The 19,388-nt window shown below is 31.6% G+C and overlaps 7 protein-coding genes across 7 annotated transcripts; 3 read left to right on the top strand and 4 right to left on the bottom strand. All coding sequences in view use genetic code 12, as the record gives it.

Moving 5' to 3' along the window:
- Positions 1-297: 297 nt before the first annotated feature.
- DFJ63DRAFT_314067 (uncharacterized protein) lies at positions 298-2,889 on the top strand (the record flags this gene model as incomplete). The annotated part of the gene is made up of 1 exon (XM_064906283.1): positions 298-2,889. One exon carries the CDS (start codon positions 298-300, stop codon positions 2,887-2,889), a length of 2,592 nt encoding a protein of 863 aa, XP_064760791.1.
- A 175-nt stretch (positions 2,890-3,064) lies between these two features.
- DFJ63DRAFT_183190 (inorganic diphosphatase) lies at positions 3,065-4,650 on the top strand. Its single transcript, XM_064903810.1, has one exon. The coding sequence runs from the start codon at positions 3,241-3,243 to the stop codon at positions 4,249-4,251; it is 1,011 nt and encodes a 336-aa protein (XP_064760790.1). The 5' UTR covers positions 3,065-3,240; the 3' UTR covers positions 4,252-4,650.
- On the bottom strand, positions 4,513-6,099 carry DFJ63DRAFT_336236 (uncharacterized protein; the record flags this gene model as incomplete). Its single annotated transcript, XM_064908347.1, has 3 exons — positions 4,513-4,649; positions 5,142-5,403; positions 5,839-6,099. The coding sequence occupies 3 exons, from the start codon at positions 6,097-6,099 to the stop codon at positions 4,513-4,515; spliced, it is 660 nt and encodes a 219-aa protein (XP_064760789.1).
- A 257-nt stretch (positions 6,100-6,356) lies between these two features.
- Positions 6,357-11,500, bottom strand: DFJ63DRAFT_336235 (uncharacterized protein; the record flags this gene model as incomplete). Its single annotated transcript, XM_064908346.1, has 7 exons — positions 6,357-6,860; positions 7,624-7,865; positions 8,067-8,101; positions 9,072-9,234; positions 9,278-9,485; positions 10,158-10,665; positions 11,100-11,500. The coding sequence occupies 7 exons, from the start codon at positions 11,498-11,500 to the stop codon at positions 6,357-6,359; spliced, it is 2,061 nt and encodes a 686-aa protein (XP_064760788.1).
- A 224-nt stretch (positions 11,501-11,724) lies between these two features.
- NUP188 (Nup188p) lies at positions 11,725-16,635 on the bottom strand (the record flags this gene model as incomplete). The annotated part of the gene is made up of 1 exon (XM_064908345.1): positions 11,725-16,635. One exon carries the CDS (start codon positions 16,633-16,635, stop codon positions 11,725-11,727), a length of 4,911 nt encoding a protein of 1,636 aa, XP_064760787.1.
- A 110-nt stretch (positions 16,636-16,745) lies between these two features.
- Positions 16,746-18,203, top strand: ERG12 (mevalonate kinase). The gene has a single exon (XM_064903797.1). The coding sequence runs from the start codon at positions 16,857-16,859 to the stop codon at positions 18,147-18,149; it is 1,293 nt and encodes a 430-aa protein (XP_064760786.1). The 5' UTR covers positions 16,746-16,856; the 3' UTR covers positions 18,150-18,203.
- Positions 18,204-18,257: 54 nt separating this feature from the next.
- DFJ63DRAFT_336232 (uncharacterized protein) lies at positions 18,258-19,244 on the bottom strand (the record flags this gene model as incomplete). Its single annotated transcript, XM_064908344.1, has 1 exon — positions 18,258-19,244. The coding sequence occupies one exon, from the start codon at positions 19,242-19,244 to the stop codon at positions 18,258-18,260; it is 987 nt and encodes a 328-aa protein (XP_064760785.1).
- Positions 19,245-19,388: the final 144 nt, after the last annotated feature.

The following is a 19,388-nucleotide window of genomic DNA, read 5'->3' as shown; positions in this document are numbered from 1 at the left end:
TTCTTCTTCTTCTTCTTCCTCTTCTTCTCTACTCGCTAATCGAATCCATTCAATTGATATTTGGTTAATTAGACCGTTCGATACCCCCCATTCGATCTTACCTCACCAACCCCTCCCTCCCTCATCTGCCCATTGCTCATCACCTAGGTCGGATAATCCCCCATTGCTCATCTATCTGATCTATTTGATTTAACAATTGACTAATAGTTCTGTGAAACCTTGTTTATTTGCCTTTTATATTTATACCCATAATCATTCATATTACCTAGTTATTTCATTTACTACAAAAAATAGATCATGACTTCTACTGCTACTTCTACATCTGCAGTGCTTTCCACGTTAGTGGCTAATTTAGTGTTGTTTAGTATATTCGTTGTTTGTTTCTTACTATTAAGATTGAAATTCAAACGTATTTATTCCCCTAAATCTTCATTTGATATCGTTCCTGAAGAACAAAGACCTGTTCCTTTACCAAAGGATCCATTCTCATGGATATTCATATTACTTACCAAACCTCATTCCTTCGTCATTCAACAAGCTGGTATGGATGGTTATTTATTCTTAAGATTCTTATTCATGTTTGGTTTAATCTTCTTATTCGGTATGTTAACTTGGACTGTTTTATTGCCAATCAATGCTACCAATGGTAATGGTGGAACTGGTTTAGATCAATTATCTATTTCAAACGTTAAAAATAGACATAGATATTATGCACATGCCTTTATGAGTTGGATCTACTATGGTGGAGTTATTTTTGTCATTTATCGTGAATTATTCTTTTATAATTCGTTAAGAACTGCTGTTTTATCATCGCCAAAATATGCAAAGAAATTATCATCCAGAACCGTGTTATTTCAAAGTGTACCAGATACTCTCTTGGATGAAAAACAATTCTTTAAACTTTTCAATGGAGTTAAAAGAATTTATGTACCAAGAACTCAAAGAGAATTAGAAGGGAAAATAAATAAAAGAATTGGGTTAGTAAATCAGTTAGAAGCAGCTGAGAATAAATTATTAAAAACTGCCGTTAAAGCTAAATTAAAAGCTGATAAAAAGAATGAAGTTTTGGAACCAGTTGATGAAATCAGTGCTTATGTTCCTGAAAAGAAAAGACCAAAACATAAAGTTGGTGGTTTCTTCTCTAAAAAGACTGATACCATTAGATATTGTCAAGAAGAAATTCCAAAGATTAATGATGAAATTTATAAATTACAAAAGAAATTTAGAACTTCAAAACCAAAAAATTCTATCTTTGTAGAATTTGAAAACCAATATTATGCTCAATTAGCTTATCAATCTACTGTCCATCATAATCCATTAAGAATGAAACCTTCCTTTACTGGTCTTGAACCAGCCGATATTAATTGGTCTAACTTAAGATTATTCTGGTGGGAAAGAATTGCTAGAAGAGCTATTGCAGGTTCAGCTGTCGTTGCTTTAATCATCTTATGGGCTATTCCAGTAGCTTTTGTTGGGGTAATTTCAAATATTACTTATTTAACTAATAAATTACCTTGGTTAAGATGGATTTTAAAAATGCCTCATTTCTTATTAGGGTTAATCACTGGTTTATTACCAACCATCTTATTAGCTATTTTAATGATGTTATTACCAATGTTTATCAGAGGTATGGCTCAAGTTGCTGGTGCTCCATCATTACAACACGTTGAATTATTCACCCAAAGAACCTATTTTGCATTTTTAACCATTAATGGTTTCTTAGTTACTGCTTTAGCTTCATCTGCAACTTCTACTGTAACTCAAATCATCGATAAACCAACTTCTGCATTAACTATCTTAGCTAACAATTTACCAAAATCTTCCAACTTTTATATATCCTATATCATCTTACAAGGTTTAAGTGTATCATCAGGTGCTTTATTCCAAGTGGTTGGTTTATTCTTATATTACATTTTAGGATACTTCTTAGATAGTACTGTGAGAAAGAAGTGGACTAGATTTTCAGGATTAGGTGCAGTAGCTTGGGGTACTACTTTCCCAATATTTACCAATCTTGCTAGTATTGCTTTGATTTATTCTATCATTGCACCAATGATACTTTTATTCGCCTGTGTGGCCTTTTTCTTAGTGTTCATTGCGTATGCCCATAATTTAACTTATATATTCATTGAAAGTCCAGATACTAGAGGTTTACATTATCCAATTGCTTTATTCCAAATCTTTACTGGTATTTATATTGGTCAAGTTTGTTTACTTGGTATATTCGCAGTTGGTAAAGGTTGGGGACCAATTGTTCTTCAAGTGATTGGTATTCTTGCCACTATTTTCTTCCATATCCACTTAAAGGAAGCTTTTGATCCTTTATTAGGAGTTATCCCAATTGATTGTATGAGAGCTTTAGATGGTGTTTCAAATACTGCTTCTTATGAAGGTGCTTCTGAATATCAATCCAAAGTGTTAGATCGTAAGAATAAAAGAAAATCAGTTCAAACAGATAAGCAAATTGAAGAAGATGCTAAAGCTACTCAACAAATCAAGCAAGATTTAATTGATGAGGATTTACCAGTTAATTCGGAAGAGAATAATAATGCTATTGTTCCTTTGATTGCTGATCGTGATTTCAAAACAACTGAATCTAAAAATCCAATTGTCAGATTCATCAGACCGGATGTATTCCTCAACTATCGTCATGCCAGAAGATTAATCCCAGCTACATATCATGTGGAACCAGATACTACAGATGATAGACATGCTTATGATATGCCAATTGTTTCAGCTGTTTGTGCGGGTGTTTGGATTCCAGAAGATCCAATGGGATTATCCAAGATTGAAATCAAAGAATTAAGTTCAATTGTTAATATCACTGATGAAAACTCTGGTTTCGATGAAAAGGGTAATATCAAGTTCCTTGGTGAAGCTCCAAATTAATCAATCCATCCATGACTGCATTTGACATTTATCATATTTATTTACTTCTCTTGCCGCCCTATACTTAGTATAGCTTATTTATTCATTACCTTACATATCCCTTTAATATTCTGTTTATGACTCTTTAAAAATGTATCTAGCCATTTCTTAATGATTCTTTGATTATAATTGTAGAAATTGAGAGCGGAATAATTGTGAGGGGATTATCTTTTCGCAGTAATGATTTGAACCTCGGGAACCACATTGAAAAAAAAAAAAAGAACAAAATAATAATCCTAATTGGGGTACATCTATATAAGCTGAATTATTGTGATAAAATCAGGAACCACATCTTATTCTTTTAGAATTGCTATGAGACTGACTTTGTTAAAGACATTTCCTCGTATATATTTGGCTATGGGCTATAATAAAACTGCTGCTTTAAGGTTATCGTTGACCAACCAACATATATCACCTGTCAGGTTAAATTCTACATCAGCTAATTCGGCAGCAACAATTGCAAATATTGGTAATATCAATCAAGGAACAAAATACACTACTGATTTTAAAAACTATGCTATTGATAAGAACACAGGCAGTGTGATCTCTTACTTCCATGATATCCCATTAGATTTAAATGTCGAGAAAAGAGAAGCTAATATGATTGTGGAGATTCCTCGATGGTCCAATGCAAAATTTGAAATAAGTACATCCTTACCAGGTAATCCTATTGTTCAAGATGTTAAGAAAGGTGAGGTAAGGTTCGTCAAGAACTTGTTTCCTTATCACGGTTATATTCATAATTATGGAGCTTTCCCTCAAACATGGGAAGATCCCACAACTAAAAATGAATCTATCAACCTCTATGGAGATAATGATCCCCTCGATGTCTGTGAAATAGGATCAAACATAATTTCAACAGGTACTGTTAAGAGGGTGAAGATATTGGGAAGCATTGCACTTATAGATGATGGCGAACTTGATTGGAAAGTAATCGTTGTCGACATTGAAGATCCTTTGGCTAAAGAGGTATTTGATATTCACCATCTTTTCCTTAAAACACCAGGTTTATTGGAAAGTACTCGAAGTTGGTTTAGAGATTATAAATTAGCTGATGGTAAACCTCAGAATGAATTCGCTTTTAATGGAAAATATAAAAATCTGCAAGAGACAATTGAAATCATTCAAGAATGTAATCAAAGTTGGAAGAGATTAATAAATGGTCAAGTTAAGGGTGATAAGTTACCTACTACAGAAAATGTAAGGTGTAAGGGTACTCCAAATTTCAAATCTTCATTTGAAGACATACTGCTCAAATCTAGCAGTACAGAGTCAGTTGTACCTTCAATAGTTCAGAAAATTTATTATATTCCAACAGAGTAAACGTATTTATTATATGGTTTATTTATTACCAGAAGTACTTAAAATATATTGTCATAGTATTTAATACAAGATATGTTGCATGCCGATCATAAGTAGCATTTGAGAAACTACAAGTTCACTCTTCAATGAGCCTTATTACGTCAATTTATGAAAAGCTCAAATAGTATATGAATAATATTTTGGTACCGAGCTGTAGTTTTTCTTCGTATGTTAACTTATGTAGCAATGTGTATGCTATGCATATCATCTTTATATAAAACACTAATACAAGAAGAAAGGCGAATGGTATATTTTGTCCAAAATAATTCTAGCTTCCATTTCTATTTCCTCATCCACGGTTTCGAAATCGATTTCTTCATTGGCAGGATTAATCTCCTCTTCTTCGATTTGTAATCTTCCTATTGAGATGTTTATTAGCAGCTTAGCATTCTCCAAATTTAAATTTGACATTATTCGGATTTTGAATGTCAAGGGATGGATAAGTTGGATTCACCTGTATATTTAATATTGACATATCAATTCCAACGATTTTTTATAATTTTGTTAAATTATTCATATGAATAAGACAAGCATAACAAAGAAATAGATAAAAGACTTAAATATTTAATACTACAACTTGAAAACTAGAACAACAGTTCTGAGTTGCAACTTTTGTATGTATAACACTTCGATATCTCAGCAAATAGAAAGTTAATTAAAAGAGCAGCTCAATGAATTTAATTATATCTATTATATTTTATACACAATTGACTGGCTTAAGCTATAACAGAATAAAGATTTATTTAACTTCCTATTTAACTACCTTTTAGAACATACTTTGCAAAGCGGTAAATAATAAAGGAATTGATTGTTTTTAACGACCTCGGGAAAATAAATCGATATGATTAAACTTGTTAGAATAATCCCAAAACAAATATTAGTAATAATGTAAATTAATTCATCATTATTTTCAATGATTTCGTCTAATGCTTCAAATAAATTCGTGGATTTAGTAGTTGTTTCATCGACACAATTTGGTGTATCTTCGTCAGCTTCGATGTCCAATGAATTATCTGAATCATTATCTGTCAACTTTTCAGATGCATCAATGTCAAATTCCAAACTGAATTTGGCGACGGGATACTGGGCAGGAAGTACAAGTTTAGTACCAGACTCTGAATTTGATACGTAAGTTAAAGTTGCCATTTTTAGAAGTATGATTGTATATTCTAATTAAGCTTTTTGTTTAAGAAGTATATTATATAATTTTGAACTATATCAACCAAATTTATAGAATCTGTGTAAGCAGTACAAATTAATTTAATAAATTGGTAAGCCAAACCAAAGACTAAATTGCGAGTAGGCAGCAACATATATTATATTTCAATCATAAGTGGCATTGTTTCAAGAAACAAATTCACGCTTGCTTTGAGCTTTGTCATATCAACATTTGAAAAGCTCAAATAGGAAGTGAATAATATGAACGGAATTTTTAATTTTCATCCCAAGCTGTATTATTTCTTGGTATGTTAATTTATTTAGTAATGGGAATAATTTGGCGGTGAAATTTATCAAATTTACTAATATAAGATAGCCGAGATAGGCAACCTTTGCAAATTCGTAAACATTTTCAAGAAGACTAATAAGAAGACTAATAAAATTTCTAGCTTGCATTTCTATCTCGTCGTCCACAGTTTCTAAATCGATTTCTTCATTGGTAGAATTAAAGTCAACTTCTTCAATTTGGAATCTTCCAATACTATTGAGATTTTCTTGGTTGCTTCTATCGTTATAATTGACATCTGGAGTTTTAATGTCTGAAGGTGGGCTAGAAAAGTTTGGAGTTAAGTATAAATGTAATGTAGTCATCATTGCATCAATTCGAATGATTTTGATAATTTTAATCAATAAAATTATTTATTGTACTATGTATACGATTTGATAAGCATAATAAAGAAATAGATTCTGTAATGAACAACTGAAATACTAAGTAGCATAAGGAATATTAAATATTGATAAGTAAGGAATATAGGCAAATATCAATACATTCAAAAACTTGTAAGAGGGAGGAATAATATAATAGTATTTATCAGTGAAGAGCATATACTTATTAATTATACAAATATCTAGACTAATAGTTTTGATCCACTAGCTGGCACTATAATAATATAAGCAACAAAAATACTAGCTAAAATCGAAATAATATAAATAACAAATGAAAAGAACTTAACTAATTGTTCATCCGTAAATTGGAACATAATTATCAAAATTTCTTTTAGTTCACTTAAGAGATAATTACCAATAGTGAGCTGGAAACGGATGTTATCTAGTAAGCTTATGGGGTCTGTTTCATAATATTTATCTTCAACGACCTCAAATAAAGCACTATTGTATTCATACTTGGGAATTATTTTATCAAATTCAAAGTATCCGTGACCTGATGGAGTCACATCAGAGTCAATTTGGAATCCAACAGGAAGGAATTCTCTCATTATATTTTCAGATGATTCATTCATCACGTTTACGTGACTGTTTACCATAGAAGAAATTCCTTGATCAACAAACTCTTGTATTCCCACTCGATCATTGAATGTAGGAGTATGTTCTTCAAAATCTGAATTTTGATAATGCTGGAATGAAAGTCATTGCGTCTGTTTGAAAGGGAACAATTGGAAGATCGATTCAAAGACCGATATCTTATTAATACTTCTCTGTCGGTGTGTTTAGCAACAACCGTGGTTGTTCTAGCTGTTGTTGTAGTTGTTGTCCTTGACATACTATATTCCTAAAGTCAAGTTAAAAAACATTGTGAAAATAATTAATAAAATAGCATAACGCAAATCCATTATTGTTCTTGCAGCTTAGCGTAAGAAAATTGTCGCTAATACGAAAATAGCTGCAAAACGCGCAAATGGCAAGAAAAAAGATTTGGCCACAGACGAAGAATTTTACTGATGAAAAGATTAATTATATATAAAGGCTAACGGATAGAAATTAATGGTAAAGACAGGCTAATCGTCTCAATCTTGATTATTAGTTGATTTAAGAGGACTATTAACGACAAATGGAAATATGTTTCATTCAAAGAAAACATTGTTATAAGCTTCATCGGTATTTAAACTAGACAAAAGCTTGGATGAGATAAATCCCTCATTGCCATTCTAGTTGATATGATATCTTTCAAAGAGAATGCAGTCTTAACGTGTTTCAAAACTTAGTAGTTGAAAAGTCTTTTGGACGACTTTATATATATTCATAATTTATTAGAGATAAGAAAAATACATTAAATATAATATATATTGTTTTTCAGTCGAACCAGAAGAATTGTATTTAACATTTATTTTAATTGGGCTATAATTCATTGAGAAGGTTCAAAGCAATTAATAAAAGTACCACGAATGAAGTAAAACATAAGAAGCCAAAACTAAGCATTAACAGAATTCCTTTTGATAATGTATTTGGTTCTGGTGGCATATCAGTATCCATATCGGCTTCGTCCATAACACATTGTGTTGTTGGGACAGTTTTATCCATATCAAAATATCCGTATCGGATATCGCTTAGTTGTAAGCTTTCAGAGAGAAATTCTTTCATGATATTGTCCGACAATTCCTTTATCGCATCCCCATGATTATCTATTATTGTAGAAGTCCTTTCATTTACATACTTTTGTATTCCGTCATTATCACGAGAAGTTGTGGAGCTTTTGACAGACTGTATGTTTGTCTTAGTATCAAGATCAGAAAGGATATTAGAAAACATATTAATATTTAGTTTGAAGTTGAGAAGAGGATAGTGAGATCTACTCGGGTCTCTTTTTAAAACTTTTTGATCACTTTCTCTTGATGAAGTAGCAGAAGTCGATGTATATCTGTTTAATTGCATATGAGTAGCATTTATTAAGTATCTAAACCGTAGATTTAGTATCTAAAGAAAAGATTTGTTCAATTGACAGTTTGAGTTTTGAATTTTGGTGTTAGATCAGTGAACTATGAATAAATTTATCGGCTATATGGTGTGAATATTTAAAGAAAGTTATGTTACGCTTAAATAAGGAAAAAACATTTTATGCAAATTGAATAACAAAGATATAAAAGAATTCTTTAGATATATTCAGAATAGTTCTGTTATATTCTATTTCATTCTCTATGGCTAAACTAAAAGTCGTAGAACTCAAACAAAGAGTATTATTTAGCTGAACTACATTGCTACTTGGTGAACAATTTATTCGCTAAAATTACCGTTACTTTTTTCTTTTGGCGCAGTAAAATAAAAATAAGCCTAAAACACTTTGATTTACGCTCTAATACTAAATATTCAAGAAGATTTAATTAACATCCTATTTAACTATTTTTTAGAATAAAAATAAATTGCAATCAAATAAGGCCAATCCCTCAAGAATTTCATCATTACTGGTATATTTGATTTTTATTCCATTAGGGATTTTATTAGTACAATGTTTATTGGATATATACACGAAAAAACGTATGAAACGTAAAACAATTAAACACTTTGTGGATATTTTACGGCAGGTTTAATCTTGGTTGTACGTAATAGTTTTCATTTAATGGTTGAATTTCTAATAAATCTGGTAGTCTAGCGTATTTTTCTGTGTTAAGTTCAATTTTGTTACTTGGTATACGTTACTTTTTCTTACGTGCCGTGGCAGAATCATATTAGCTGCAAATAGAAATACAATAAAAACAATATAGATTATATATTATAATTAGTATAGTCATCTAAGTGATAAAGCCATACCTGAAAAGTGAGATAAAAGAAATCTTTTTATATGATTTTTGAAATAATATTGTAAAACCGTAAATAATAAATCAATTGAGTACGTGTTCCCCTTAGAAGTAAACGCCAATAACACAACTTGGGTTAATAACATCCCAAAAGTAAAATTAATGAAAATCATCTTAAGTAATGAGTCTGGTTCATTTTCAAAATCATCTTCAATGATTTCTTCAAATAAGTCTTCATTTAATTTTGGCTTTGGAATTACTTTGTTATGTGCAAAGTAACCTTCCTTCCTTTGTGATTTCACTCATAATACCATCACTGGAAAGTTGCATCATTTCAACCAAATTATTGATGGCATTATTAGTTGTTTCATCAAGATCATACGAAACTTTTCCTTCAGATTTGATGTCAAAGGAAATATCTAAATAATCATTCGTTGCATTTTCTGTTATTAATGCATCAATATTACATTGCAAGTTTAATTTTGTAACAGAATATTGGAAAGGATTTAACTGATTATGATGAGAAGTAGTTAAACATGTTGAATATGCCATATTTGGGAAGGATTTTGATTAATGCTATAGTTGGAACTGTTTAATGAAACTTAACCTATCAAATATAGTTGTAATTATATAAAATTTATATTAGTGAAATTTATGTTCCGGCTCTTTAAGCAGGACAAATTATTAATGACTGATTGTGTTCAGATGATCATTAAATTATTTTCACTTTCAGAAAATTGAGAAGGTAATTCATATTGTAAATGTATTTTCAGGTCATTCAAATAAACTGATGAATATAACAAGGAAAACATTGTTAATACATATAAAAGTTGGGCAAAGATTTATCTATCTCAAGTTTCAAAAATTTTGCGGTGCAAAATATAGTAGGTCGTAAGTTAGTGAGAATTTTTAGGGCAAAATATTTTAGTGACATTTTCTTCTCTATTTAGCCTCATAAATTGCTGCCAATATAATCTTAAACAGAAAAATAGAGAAAATTTAGCGTGAACAACAAGACTTTTAAACAATCAATTATTTATTCAAAATTAAATATAAACAAAAACAAACCGTATTAACATAATTCAGCTATTTAAATAAATAACTTTAATAAATTCTTCTTCGAGTTTTACTGTTGAGCTACAAGGAAAGGCAAAATGAACGATGGTCGATTATTGCTAAAACAAATCCCAACGCATACGGTGCTGCAAATACCCCAAAAGTAAAATTAATAAAAATCGTCTTAATTAATGAGTCTGGTTCATTTTCAAGATCATCTTCAACGATTTCTTCAAATAAGTCTTCATTTAATTTTGGCTTTGGAATTACTTTGTTATGTGCAAAGTAACCTTCTCCAAAAGGGGAAATTTCTTCCTTTGTGATTTCACTCATAATACCATCACAGGAAAGCAGCATCATTGCAACCAAATTATTGATGGCATTATTAGTTGTTTCATCAAGATCATACGAAACTTCTTCTTCAGATTTGATGTCAAATGAAATATGGGAATTATTTTCTTTCAATTTTCCAAGAGTCAATTCTTCGTCATTATGTTCCAGATTTTGTTTCGTAACGAGAAATTTAAAAGGAGGATCAAATTTAGGAACAGCCACAGAACTTTCTAAACAAGTTAAAGATGTCATACTAAGAATAAAATCTTCTAATTTATAATATATATTACGAAATGTCTTGCTAAAAATATATTACATCTCAAAGGTTTTCAACTAAATTTATAGAATCGTTTTCTTCTGCTTCTACAGGCAGCTAAAAATATAAACAGGATAAAACCAACTTGAGCATATCTTGCACATAATTTTCAAATAAAGGATATCATATTTTCTTCTACAATAATATATAACTAAATAATATATCTAAATATTTAAGAACAACACTTGAACTTCTTTTAATGCATGTATGGCATTACAAAAGTGTTGAAAATTATAATTAAAATAAAAAGACCAGCTAAGCTGATCTTAAAGTATGAAGGAATATCGTTAAATAATCCTTTACTTTTAAATGTAATAACTTTTCTAGAAATGTAGAACATCATAAATAAAAGGAACAAAATCTGTTCATTCGGTTCGACTTGTGAATAATTGAACTTTAACAGCTGCCCATTTTCAGACTTGGAATCCGTGCTATGTAATAAACCACTAAATTCACCAACAACTGTAAAACTCTGAGCAGCTGTTTCATCTGAGTACTTAGTTTTAGGTAAAGGGATTTTCGTGAGAATTAATGGTTTGACAGAAGCACTAGCTCTCTTATAAGCATTTTTATGAGTGAAATCAAATGGAATTGTAGGCTGATTTGGAAACGACAATAACACAGCACGAGATTCTTTAGCTTTTGGAATTAAGAATGGACTTGGTTTGCTAAGGAATGCATTAGTGATAGGACTAACATCGACTTGATGTAATTTATGGTAGATATTATCTTGACTCTTTCCATATACAAAATCAGTTGGATTATTATTCAAAGCATTTTCTTCCTTATTTAAAGGGTATTTTGAGAGCAATATACACATTATAGCTGGTTGTGTTCGAGGTAAGTGATCTTAATCGATTGAAAGTGGTTAAAAGAAAATGATTATGAAATTAACCGCTGAGTTGCAAAATATTATATTTATTTGTGTCTCACAGAATGAATTTTGTGAGAGAAAAATCAGATCCAAAAAAATGCGAATTTGTAACCATCATGAATAAAAGTGATTGTAATAGTAGAGATTTATATTGGGAAATTGATCTGATCTTATTCAAAATCATTTAAGTTTCTTATTTCATTGATTAAATCTGATACAAACTTATCATAATTTTCTCCTCCTTTTTCAATAATCCTTTGTTCTTCCACAGAACTTGGACTGATCCTTGAGATGAGGAATTTCGGGTGTTTCAAAAGATTTTTGAAACACTCCCTAAATTCATCTCTCTTGGATTCAGTCTCCAATCCTGGTAAGACCTTCATGTCAACATTGGATGTAAGTTGATTATTTTCATACTGATTAATATGAGCAGTGATATTTAATGATTTTAATAAATCATAAATTAGTAAAATTTGACTTGTTTCAGCAATCATTGCAGTAGATATTTTAATAGATGCAGAATCTGCTGACCAGCTCAGTATACAATAATCAATCTGTTTCCCGAATAGTTGTAATGCCACGTATATTTCTGGCAATGAATGTAAATTTGTCAAACTAATCGTAATTATTGGTAGAATTCCATTGATCCACAACGCATGATATTTTCCTCCAGTAGCAACACTTAAACCGCCAGCTTTAACTCTTTTCGAGATTTGACTTTCTCCCAAGACGAGGAATAACCCACTAGATACACATTTTTCAGCCATGATAGGTATACTCATTAATTCCTGAATATACATTAGACTTAGTTGAGCAAAAATATTTTCATCATTAACTTCAATCGAATGCGAGAATGAGTATAGGTTTAATAAGGCGTTAATTGTACCATTCTCGTCTATGATAGTAGCTATTTCAAGATGTAAATCAGTTGATGACTTCAACGTAACGAAAACCTTTAAAATTGACAATATAACCATAAGATCATCAATTTTATCATTTAACTTGGTTGATTCATGATGGGTCTTTCCAGATCGGGATAGGTAAACCTCGTTTTGTAATTCAATTAATAAAGTCCTTGTCCCTTTAGCAACGACCAAAGCAAACAAGTCACGGAATATACTGAAATATTCTATCAAAATTCCTGAATCATCTTTTATTAAACTCAACGAGCAATATAATATCTTAAGTAATGGTCTATAGTATCCTTTTGATTCAGCCAAGGAAGATAACAAGTTCAAACTAGTTGATGATAACAAATCCAAGGAGTACTTAATAATATTAAAAACTTCTTTAGAAGAATCTTTGAACGAACTTCTATTATAAAGGGAGTAGAATAAGTAAAATGCTAATTCAATACGTTCTTGGTATACTTGTTCAAAAATATCAGTCGGGATACCTTCATTAATGTTGATTTTTAATAGATGGGTAACAAACCCAACTAGATTTGAACTTAATGGCCCTGTTGATTTTCTGCAATAGGAAGTAAGTAACGCACCAAATGATTTAGAACTCGAAATCTGGGCATTAAGATATTGTAAATTGATACTTGATGCAATAACTTGCTCTCTTAACTGTGTCCAAGCTGGTTCAGATTTAAGTAAACTATCCATCAATGGTAAGTTATATAAAGCAGCAACACCATACCTGTTTCTATTAGTAAGTGTACTAGTGAATTGAGAAATTTGAAGATGGGGGAACAAAGATGAAAATGATGACTGTAACAGATTATGCAACGACGGATGGTATCCCAGAACAGAGAATTTCTTTTTGGATAATTCAATAAACGAATCAGAAGAAATAAAATCAGTAATTAATTTAGTGCATTTCTGATTTTTCGATGTGAATAAATATAATGATAAAACTTGAGCAATCTTAGAAGATAGTTTCAATTCGTAGCAACTTTCCAAGTATCCTTCTGAATCTTGAGGGTTTGTGATTAACTCTAATTGGATTCTAGCGATTAATTCATTAATAAATTCACTATCATTATCACTATCATGTGCTGTTGTCCAAGAATTTAAGGCTAACGAGATTGCATCTATCAATGGTAAACTGACTGAATTTGGATAATACTTCATATCTCTCACATTTTTCTTCATGATCTGTAATAAAGAGATGTTCTTCTTACTTTCATTCAACTTTCCTGTTTTTGTAAAATCACCGAAAACGTCCCTACCACTAATGAATAACACCGAAAGTCCTTCTTGATTACCTTCCATAACTGCACAAATGAAGTCATAAACTGACACCTTGATTTTATAATCATCAAATGAATTATCCAAGTCAGATGCTAACGAATGAAGTAACATTTGAGAATGATATTGTCCAAGGTGAGATAAAACTGAAGGTTGTTCAGTCGTCCAAACTCCATTGGTTAAACATGTAATTAAATCCAATATCTCTTTTCTATAAGTATCATATTGAGCATAAGTCGATACTAAATTGGGTAACAATCTAAACAAATGTGATTCGAACGCTGATGGTGAATAATTTAAATTTGATCTGATCTTAACAATCAACTGTGAAAAAGACAATGCACAACGAATCCAGTTATCATACCAAAAGCCCGAAATATCGTTAATCTCATAAATAGTCAAGACATCTGGGAATGATTTTAACAATCTTAAGATAGGAGATGTTGATCTAGCATATTCTTCTGACGTAACAAGAAAAGAATCTAAGATTAATCCAGAAGCATCGGCAAATACCTTGGTAGCCTTTTCAGCAGGTGGACAGTCCTTTTCAATTGAATGCACAGCAGCCAAAATATTTGAAAATACATCCAATGTTAAGACACTTATTTCTAAGTTTTCAGATGGACTTTTAAATTTGCAATGAACAGAACTTTCAAACACTAAAAGCAAATGCAGAACAAATTTGTTAAGAATTAGGCTCTTAGATTTTGATGGATAATCCTCGTCTAAGGATAAACAATTTTGAACCAATGAATCGGTTAAGTTGATTAATGCATTGGTTACTTTATATTCTCCATTCACCATTTCTATAGTACCAAATATCGTAGATGCTATTCCTTCTTTACCATCTTTGGACAAAAGAGCTGATTTGGCAAGACATGGCCATATTCTATATGATAAAATAGGCATCAAGCTCGTCAACAAATTAATCACTAATGATACTACTTCGACATTACGAGCATGCAATCCTTGTTCTAACAATCTTAAAATCACCTCTATGACATCTGAATCTTCTGTGTATGCTGACATAGATTCTAACACTAGCTTCACATCATCAATGGAATTATCTTTAACAACTTTGATCAACAATTCTAAGATATTAACCACGAATTCTAGTTTTTCTCTGTCTCTAGTACTAAATAACTTGGATGCATTCTGCAACACTCTTCCTAATAATGACCAACCATTATACTTATATAAGAATGTGACCAATACTTCGTCTTTATTCAGAGATGGTAAGATCTTAGCTTTAGTTCCAACGTCAAACATAAATGATATTTTCTTGGTAGACTCATATGGAGGATATACATCTATCAAGTTAGATAATTTGACCAATTCGGTATTGTCTTCGTCTATCTCATACGACTTTAAAAACTCATCTTTCTTGAATAAATGGATATATGATTTCAATTCGTTGAATTCATGGAATGCAAAGTTACCATTTATCGAAGCTATCTTCAAGTATGGAGTTAACGCAATAGGGAACTTTGCCCTTGATAGAATAATTGCATTTATCGTTGATTCATTTTCGAAAAATTTCTCAACTACACTATTTGGAGCATATTTCAATACACTAGCTATCGAGTTAGAGATAGAATCATTGATTGTCACGAGCGGTAAACTTGATATGATGACTGATGAAAGAACGGCTGAGTATATGTTATCAAATCTTAGGATTGTTGATAAATTCTTTATTTCTCCAAATATATCATGATTAGCATATCTTGCTGATAACTCACTTATGAATATATCCAACTTATCAATGGTGATAGATTTTGTGAAGGAACTTGATGATTCCAAGCTAGGGTATTCTTGAAGGAAATAATATTTTCTGAGAAGGATGAGGGACCAACTATATAATACAACTGGGTTGCTGGTCGGTGTATCTGATATAAAACTATGGATTTTAGAAATGGCATCCGCATTGGCAATAAATGAAGTTGTATTTGGATTGGCTGAATCGTAAGAGTCATAACTGTTTTCCAAATCTAAGAATAAAATTGAAATCACTGTTGATAAAGCTTGAAGTAAACTGAATGATTCTGGATATGGAATATATGGACCTAAGGATGAAACATATCCAAAGGAATTCATCAACTCAAACCAAGAAAACCTAGCTTCGTTATTAATAGTTGGATTTTGCACAAGTAATTCCACCAATACCTTCGACAATTCAACAGCAAGAAGTACTGTTTCACAACCAATAATTTCATCCAATTCTTCGGAAATCCCAGATTTAAATGGTTTGGTAACAAGTGATTCAAAGATGGTACTTAATGCTTTGATTACCTCTGTGAGATATACTGGAGATAAAAATAATTCCTTTCCCAAGTTCTGAATGGTGTTTGATTTGTATGAATTTGTCTTATTGTTCAATAAATCAATGACTATCTTAATGATGAGTCTTCTTTCTCGAAGAAGTCTTCTAGTATAGCTAGTTAATCGTTTATTTTCTTCATTCTTTTCTCTATCATCGGGTAATTTACTTTTCAATTTACCTAATTGGAACAATTTATTTTCAGGGATTCTCTTGTAAGATTGATTTATGACTCTCGCTATTTCATCAACATCCAATTGTAAAGATGATTCTAACTTTTTAGCATCTTGGATGTTATTAGTAGTGAATTCAGTATAAATGATAGACCGTAATGTAATTTCCTTGGTAGTTTCCTTGATTGAGCTTTCTTTCTGAACACCACTGAAAGGCAATGGGTTAAATAAAAGCTTGCTATGCAATAATAAAAATTCATCCAAGGCATCAAGTATATATGGATCATGACAAGACTTCAAAAGAGTCAACGCATTATCAAAAGTCCAGAACTGAGTTGGCTGTATTGGCTTCAATGGGACAGTTTCCCTTCCATTCTTGGACTGAACCACAGACATTATCCTTTTATAAGATTCTGAATGATATTCTCTTGATTTCTAAAAAGTATCAACAAAGCATTGATTTGCTCTCGAGGATTGTTATTTTTTTTTTCAAAGTTGATGGAGGATTTGTTCGCGACAAAAAATTAAATGGGTGTAAACGACAGTTTGAAAAATTGGACTGTAAATATAAACTGATAGGTATCTGAACATTCAATCCAACTATAATCCGTATTACTATGACTGGTTCGTCGTTCTTTGTTAGTGCTCCAGGGAAAGTGATCATATTTGGAGAGCATTCTGCTGTTTATAGCAAGCCAGCCATTGCCGCAGCACTCAGTTTGAGAGCCTATTTACTTGTTAGCCCTAATGAAAATATTGATGAAATAACTTTAAAATTTCCTGATATTAATCTTTCATACGTTTGGAACAAACACGATATACCTTGGGAAGAGATAAGGAAATTTCAAACGTTTGAAAAGGGCAGACCATTACCAACTGAGGAATTGGTTCCAGAAATTGTTGATAAAATTACTAGTCTTTTGGATGATTGTAAATCAACCACTCATTTTACAACTTGTCTCTCCTTCTTATACTTGTATTCCCACTTATGTGAAGAAGATACACCTGGTCATGTGTTTTGTATAAGATCTACCCTTCCAATTGGAGCGGGCTTGGGATCATCTGCTTCGACTGGTGTTTGTTTGGCTGCTGCCTTATCAGTATTAACTAAAAAGATAGATACTCCTACTGTCACTATAAATCAAAAAGCTGCAAAAGATGAAAATCATCAATTAGATTTCATTGATGCATGGTCTTTGATGGGAGAAAAGTGTTTTCATGGTAATCCATCAGGTATTGATAATGCTGTTGCTACATTTGGTGGTGCTGTCATGTTCCAAAGAGTTAGTGCACCTGCCCAACCATCAATTCGTACTACAATGAGAAACTTTCCTTCTATTAAATTACTTCTTACTAATACCAAGATTCCAAGAAGTACTGCCGATTTAGTTGGTGGAGTAGCTAAGTTAAATTCATTATACCCAAAGATAAGTTCTCCAATTTTAGATGCCATGGGTAATTTGGCATCAGAGGCATATCAAATTATGACTAGACCTGTGTTTGGAGACGAAGAACTCAAGACGTTGAAGGAACTAGTCAATATAAATCATGGATTATTAGTCGCTTTAGGCGTATCACATCCCACCTTAGAAAAGGTTAAAATAATTGGAGATCTTTCCAAGATTGGAGCTACAAAGTTGACTGGTGCTGGTGGGGGTGGTTGTGCAATTACATTAGTAGATGAAAATGTTAGTTCTGAAACAATTCAAACAACCATTAGTGAATTCAAAAAAGAAGGTTTTGAATCATTTGATACTTCATTGGGTGGTAAGGGTGTTGCTTTGTTATCAGCCGATTCTGAAGATGATATAAAATTATTCTCTGTTGAGAATTTCTCCACTCTTGATGGTAGAGCTGCTATTGAGAACACCATCGGTACTAATGGAACGACTAAATGGAAGTATTGGTAATCACTTAAAAGTTTCACAGATTAGAATGTTTTGCTTTATTGCTATATAGATTAAATCAAACAAAATGTATATAATATATTTACAAGAGTTTTAATGTACAAGGTATATTTAAATACCTCTATTAAATTCTAAAGTTTCTATTGGTAACCCTTTACTATCTGTTAAGTTATGGAATTTTTCTTCTAACTTTCTCACTGGTAATTCTCTTCTTTGTGGGAATACAGCAAGAGCAAATGGTAAGGCTACTAATGATGTTGCAAAAATCAAACCGATATTCACTAAAGTTTCCACTCCCTTTGATCTACCTCTCAATAATCTAGAAGCTTGGAGTCTAACCAAAATTAAAGGTGGTATAACCATAATAGGAGTTGCATTGATAACTCTACTAGCAGCTGTTTCACCAACAGCATATAAAGCAGCTGTTTTAGAAGTACCAACTTCAGAACCATTCTTATCGAATACGGTAATACCTTTTCTTATCTCTTCACTTCTCATTAAGAAAACATTAACCACACCTGCTGAAACAACTGCTGCAAATGGAACCAATCTACCTAAAATAAGTCTTGTACTTGGTTTCAAAGACTTTAATCTTGGAACGATAGCATTTAATCCTAAAGCAACAGTACAAGAAGCAGTCACCGCCATGGAATAGTTAACAGCGATTTGTTTGGTTGTCAATGGATGAGATTTATTAGCATTAGCAGTATTAATAGCAACATTTAATGATTGATTTGCAATTTGCCAAAATAAAGTACCTACTGTACCTAAATTTGGTGTTAACATACCAGCTGTAACCACTAAATTAGATAAAACACACGAACTCATTCTAAATGGCAAGAAAACAGTTTCACCTGTATCAGGATGTAAAGCTGAATCCAAAGTTCTCTTCGCTCTCCAAAGGTCTGCATTCATAGATCCCACCACACCGTTCTTATAATCCCAAATCTTTCTTTTGGCAGCTTCGATATCTTTAGTAGAGTTCAACAACATAGTTGGATCTGAAATCTCTGCACAATGTTTAACTCTGCCCCAATAAGTGGATAAATCATGTCTTGATCCAGGAAGTGAGACTGGACCAGTAATAGTAGATGCCATTTTGAAGTGTAATGTGTGTTTATATCTATTCAAACTCTAATTGCTTGATTTGGAAAATTTGATCAAAATATAATTTGAGTCATAAAACCTTCGAGCAGTGCGCGACTCTTAACAAAATTGACTGTTGATCTTTTATACAGAGGA

Source organism: Scheffersomyces coipomensis (assembly GCF_036884675.1).
Source record: "Scheffersomyces coipomensis strain NRRL Y-17651 chromosome Unknown DFJ63scaffold_5, whole genome shotgun sequence".
NCBI lineage: Eukaryota > Fungi > Ascomycota > Pichiomycetes > Serinales > Debaryomycetaceae > Scheffersomyces > Scheffersomyces coipomensis.
The sequence above is the reverse complement of the archived record's forward strand: the minus strand, read 5'-3'. Positions and strand labels throughout refer to the sequence as shown.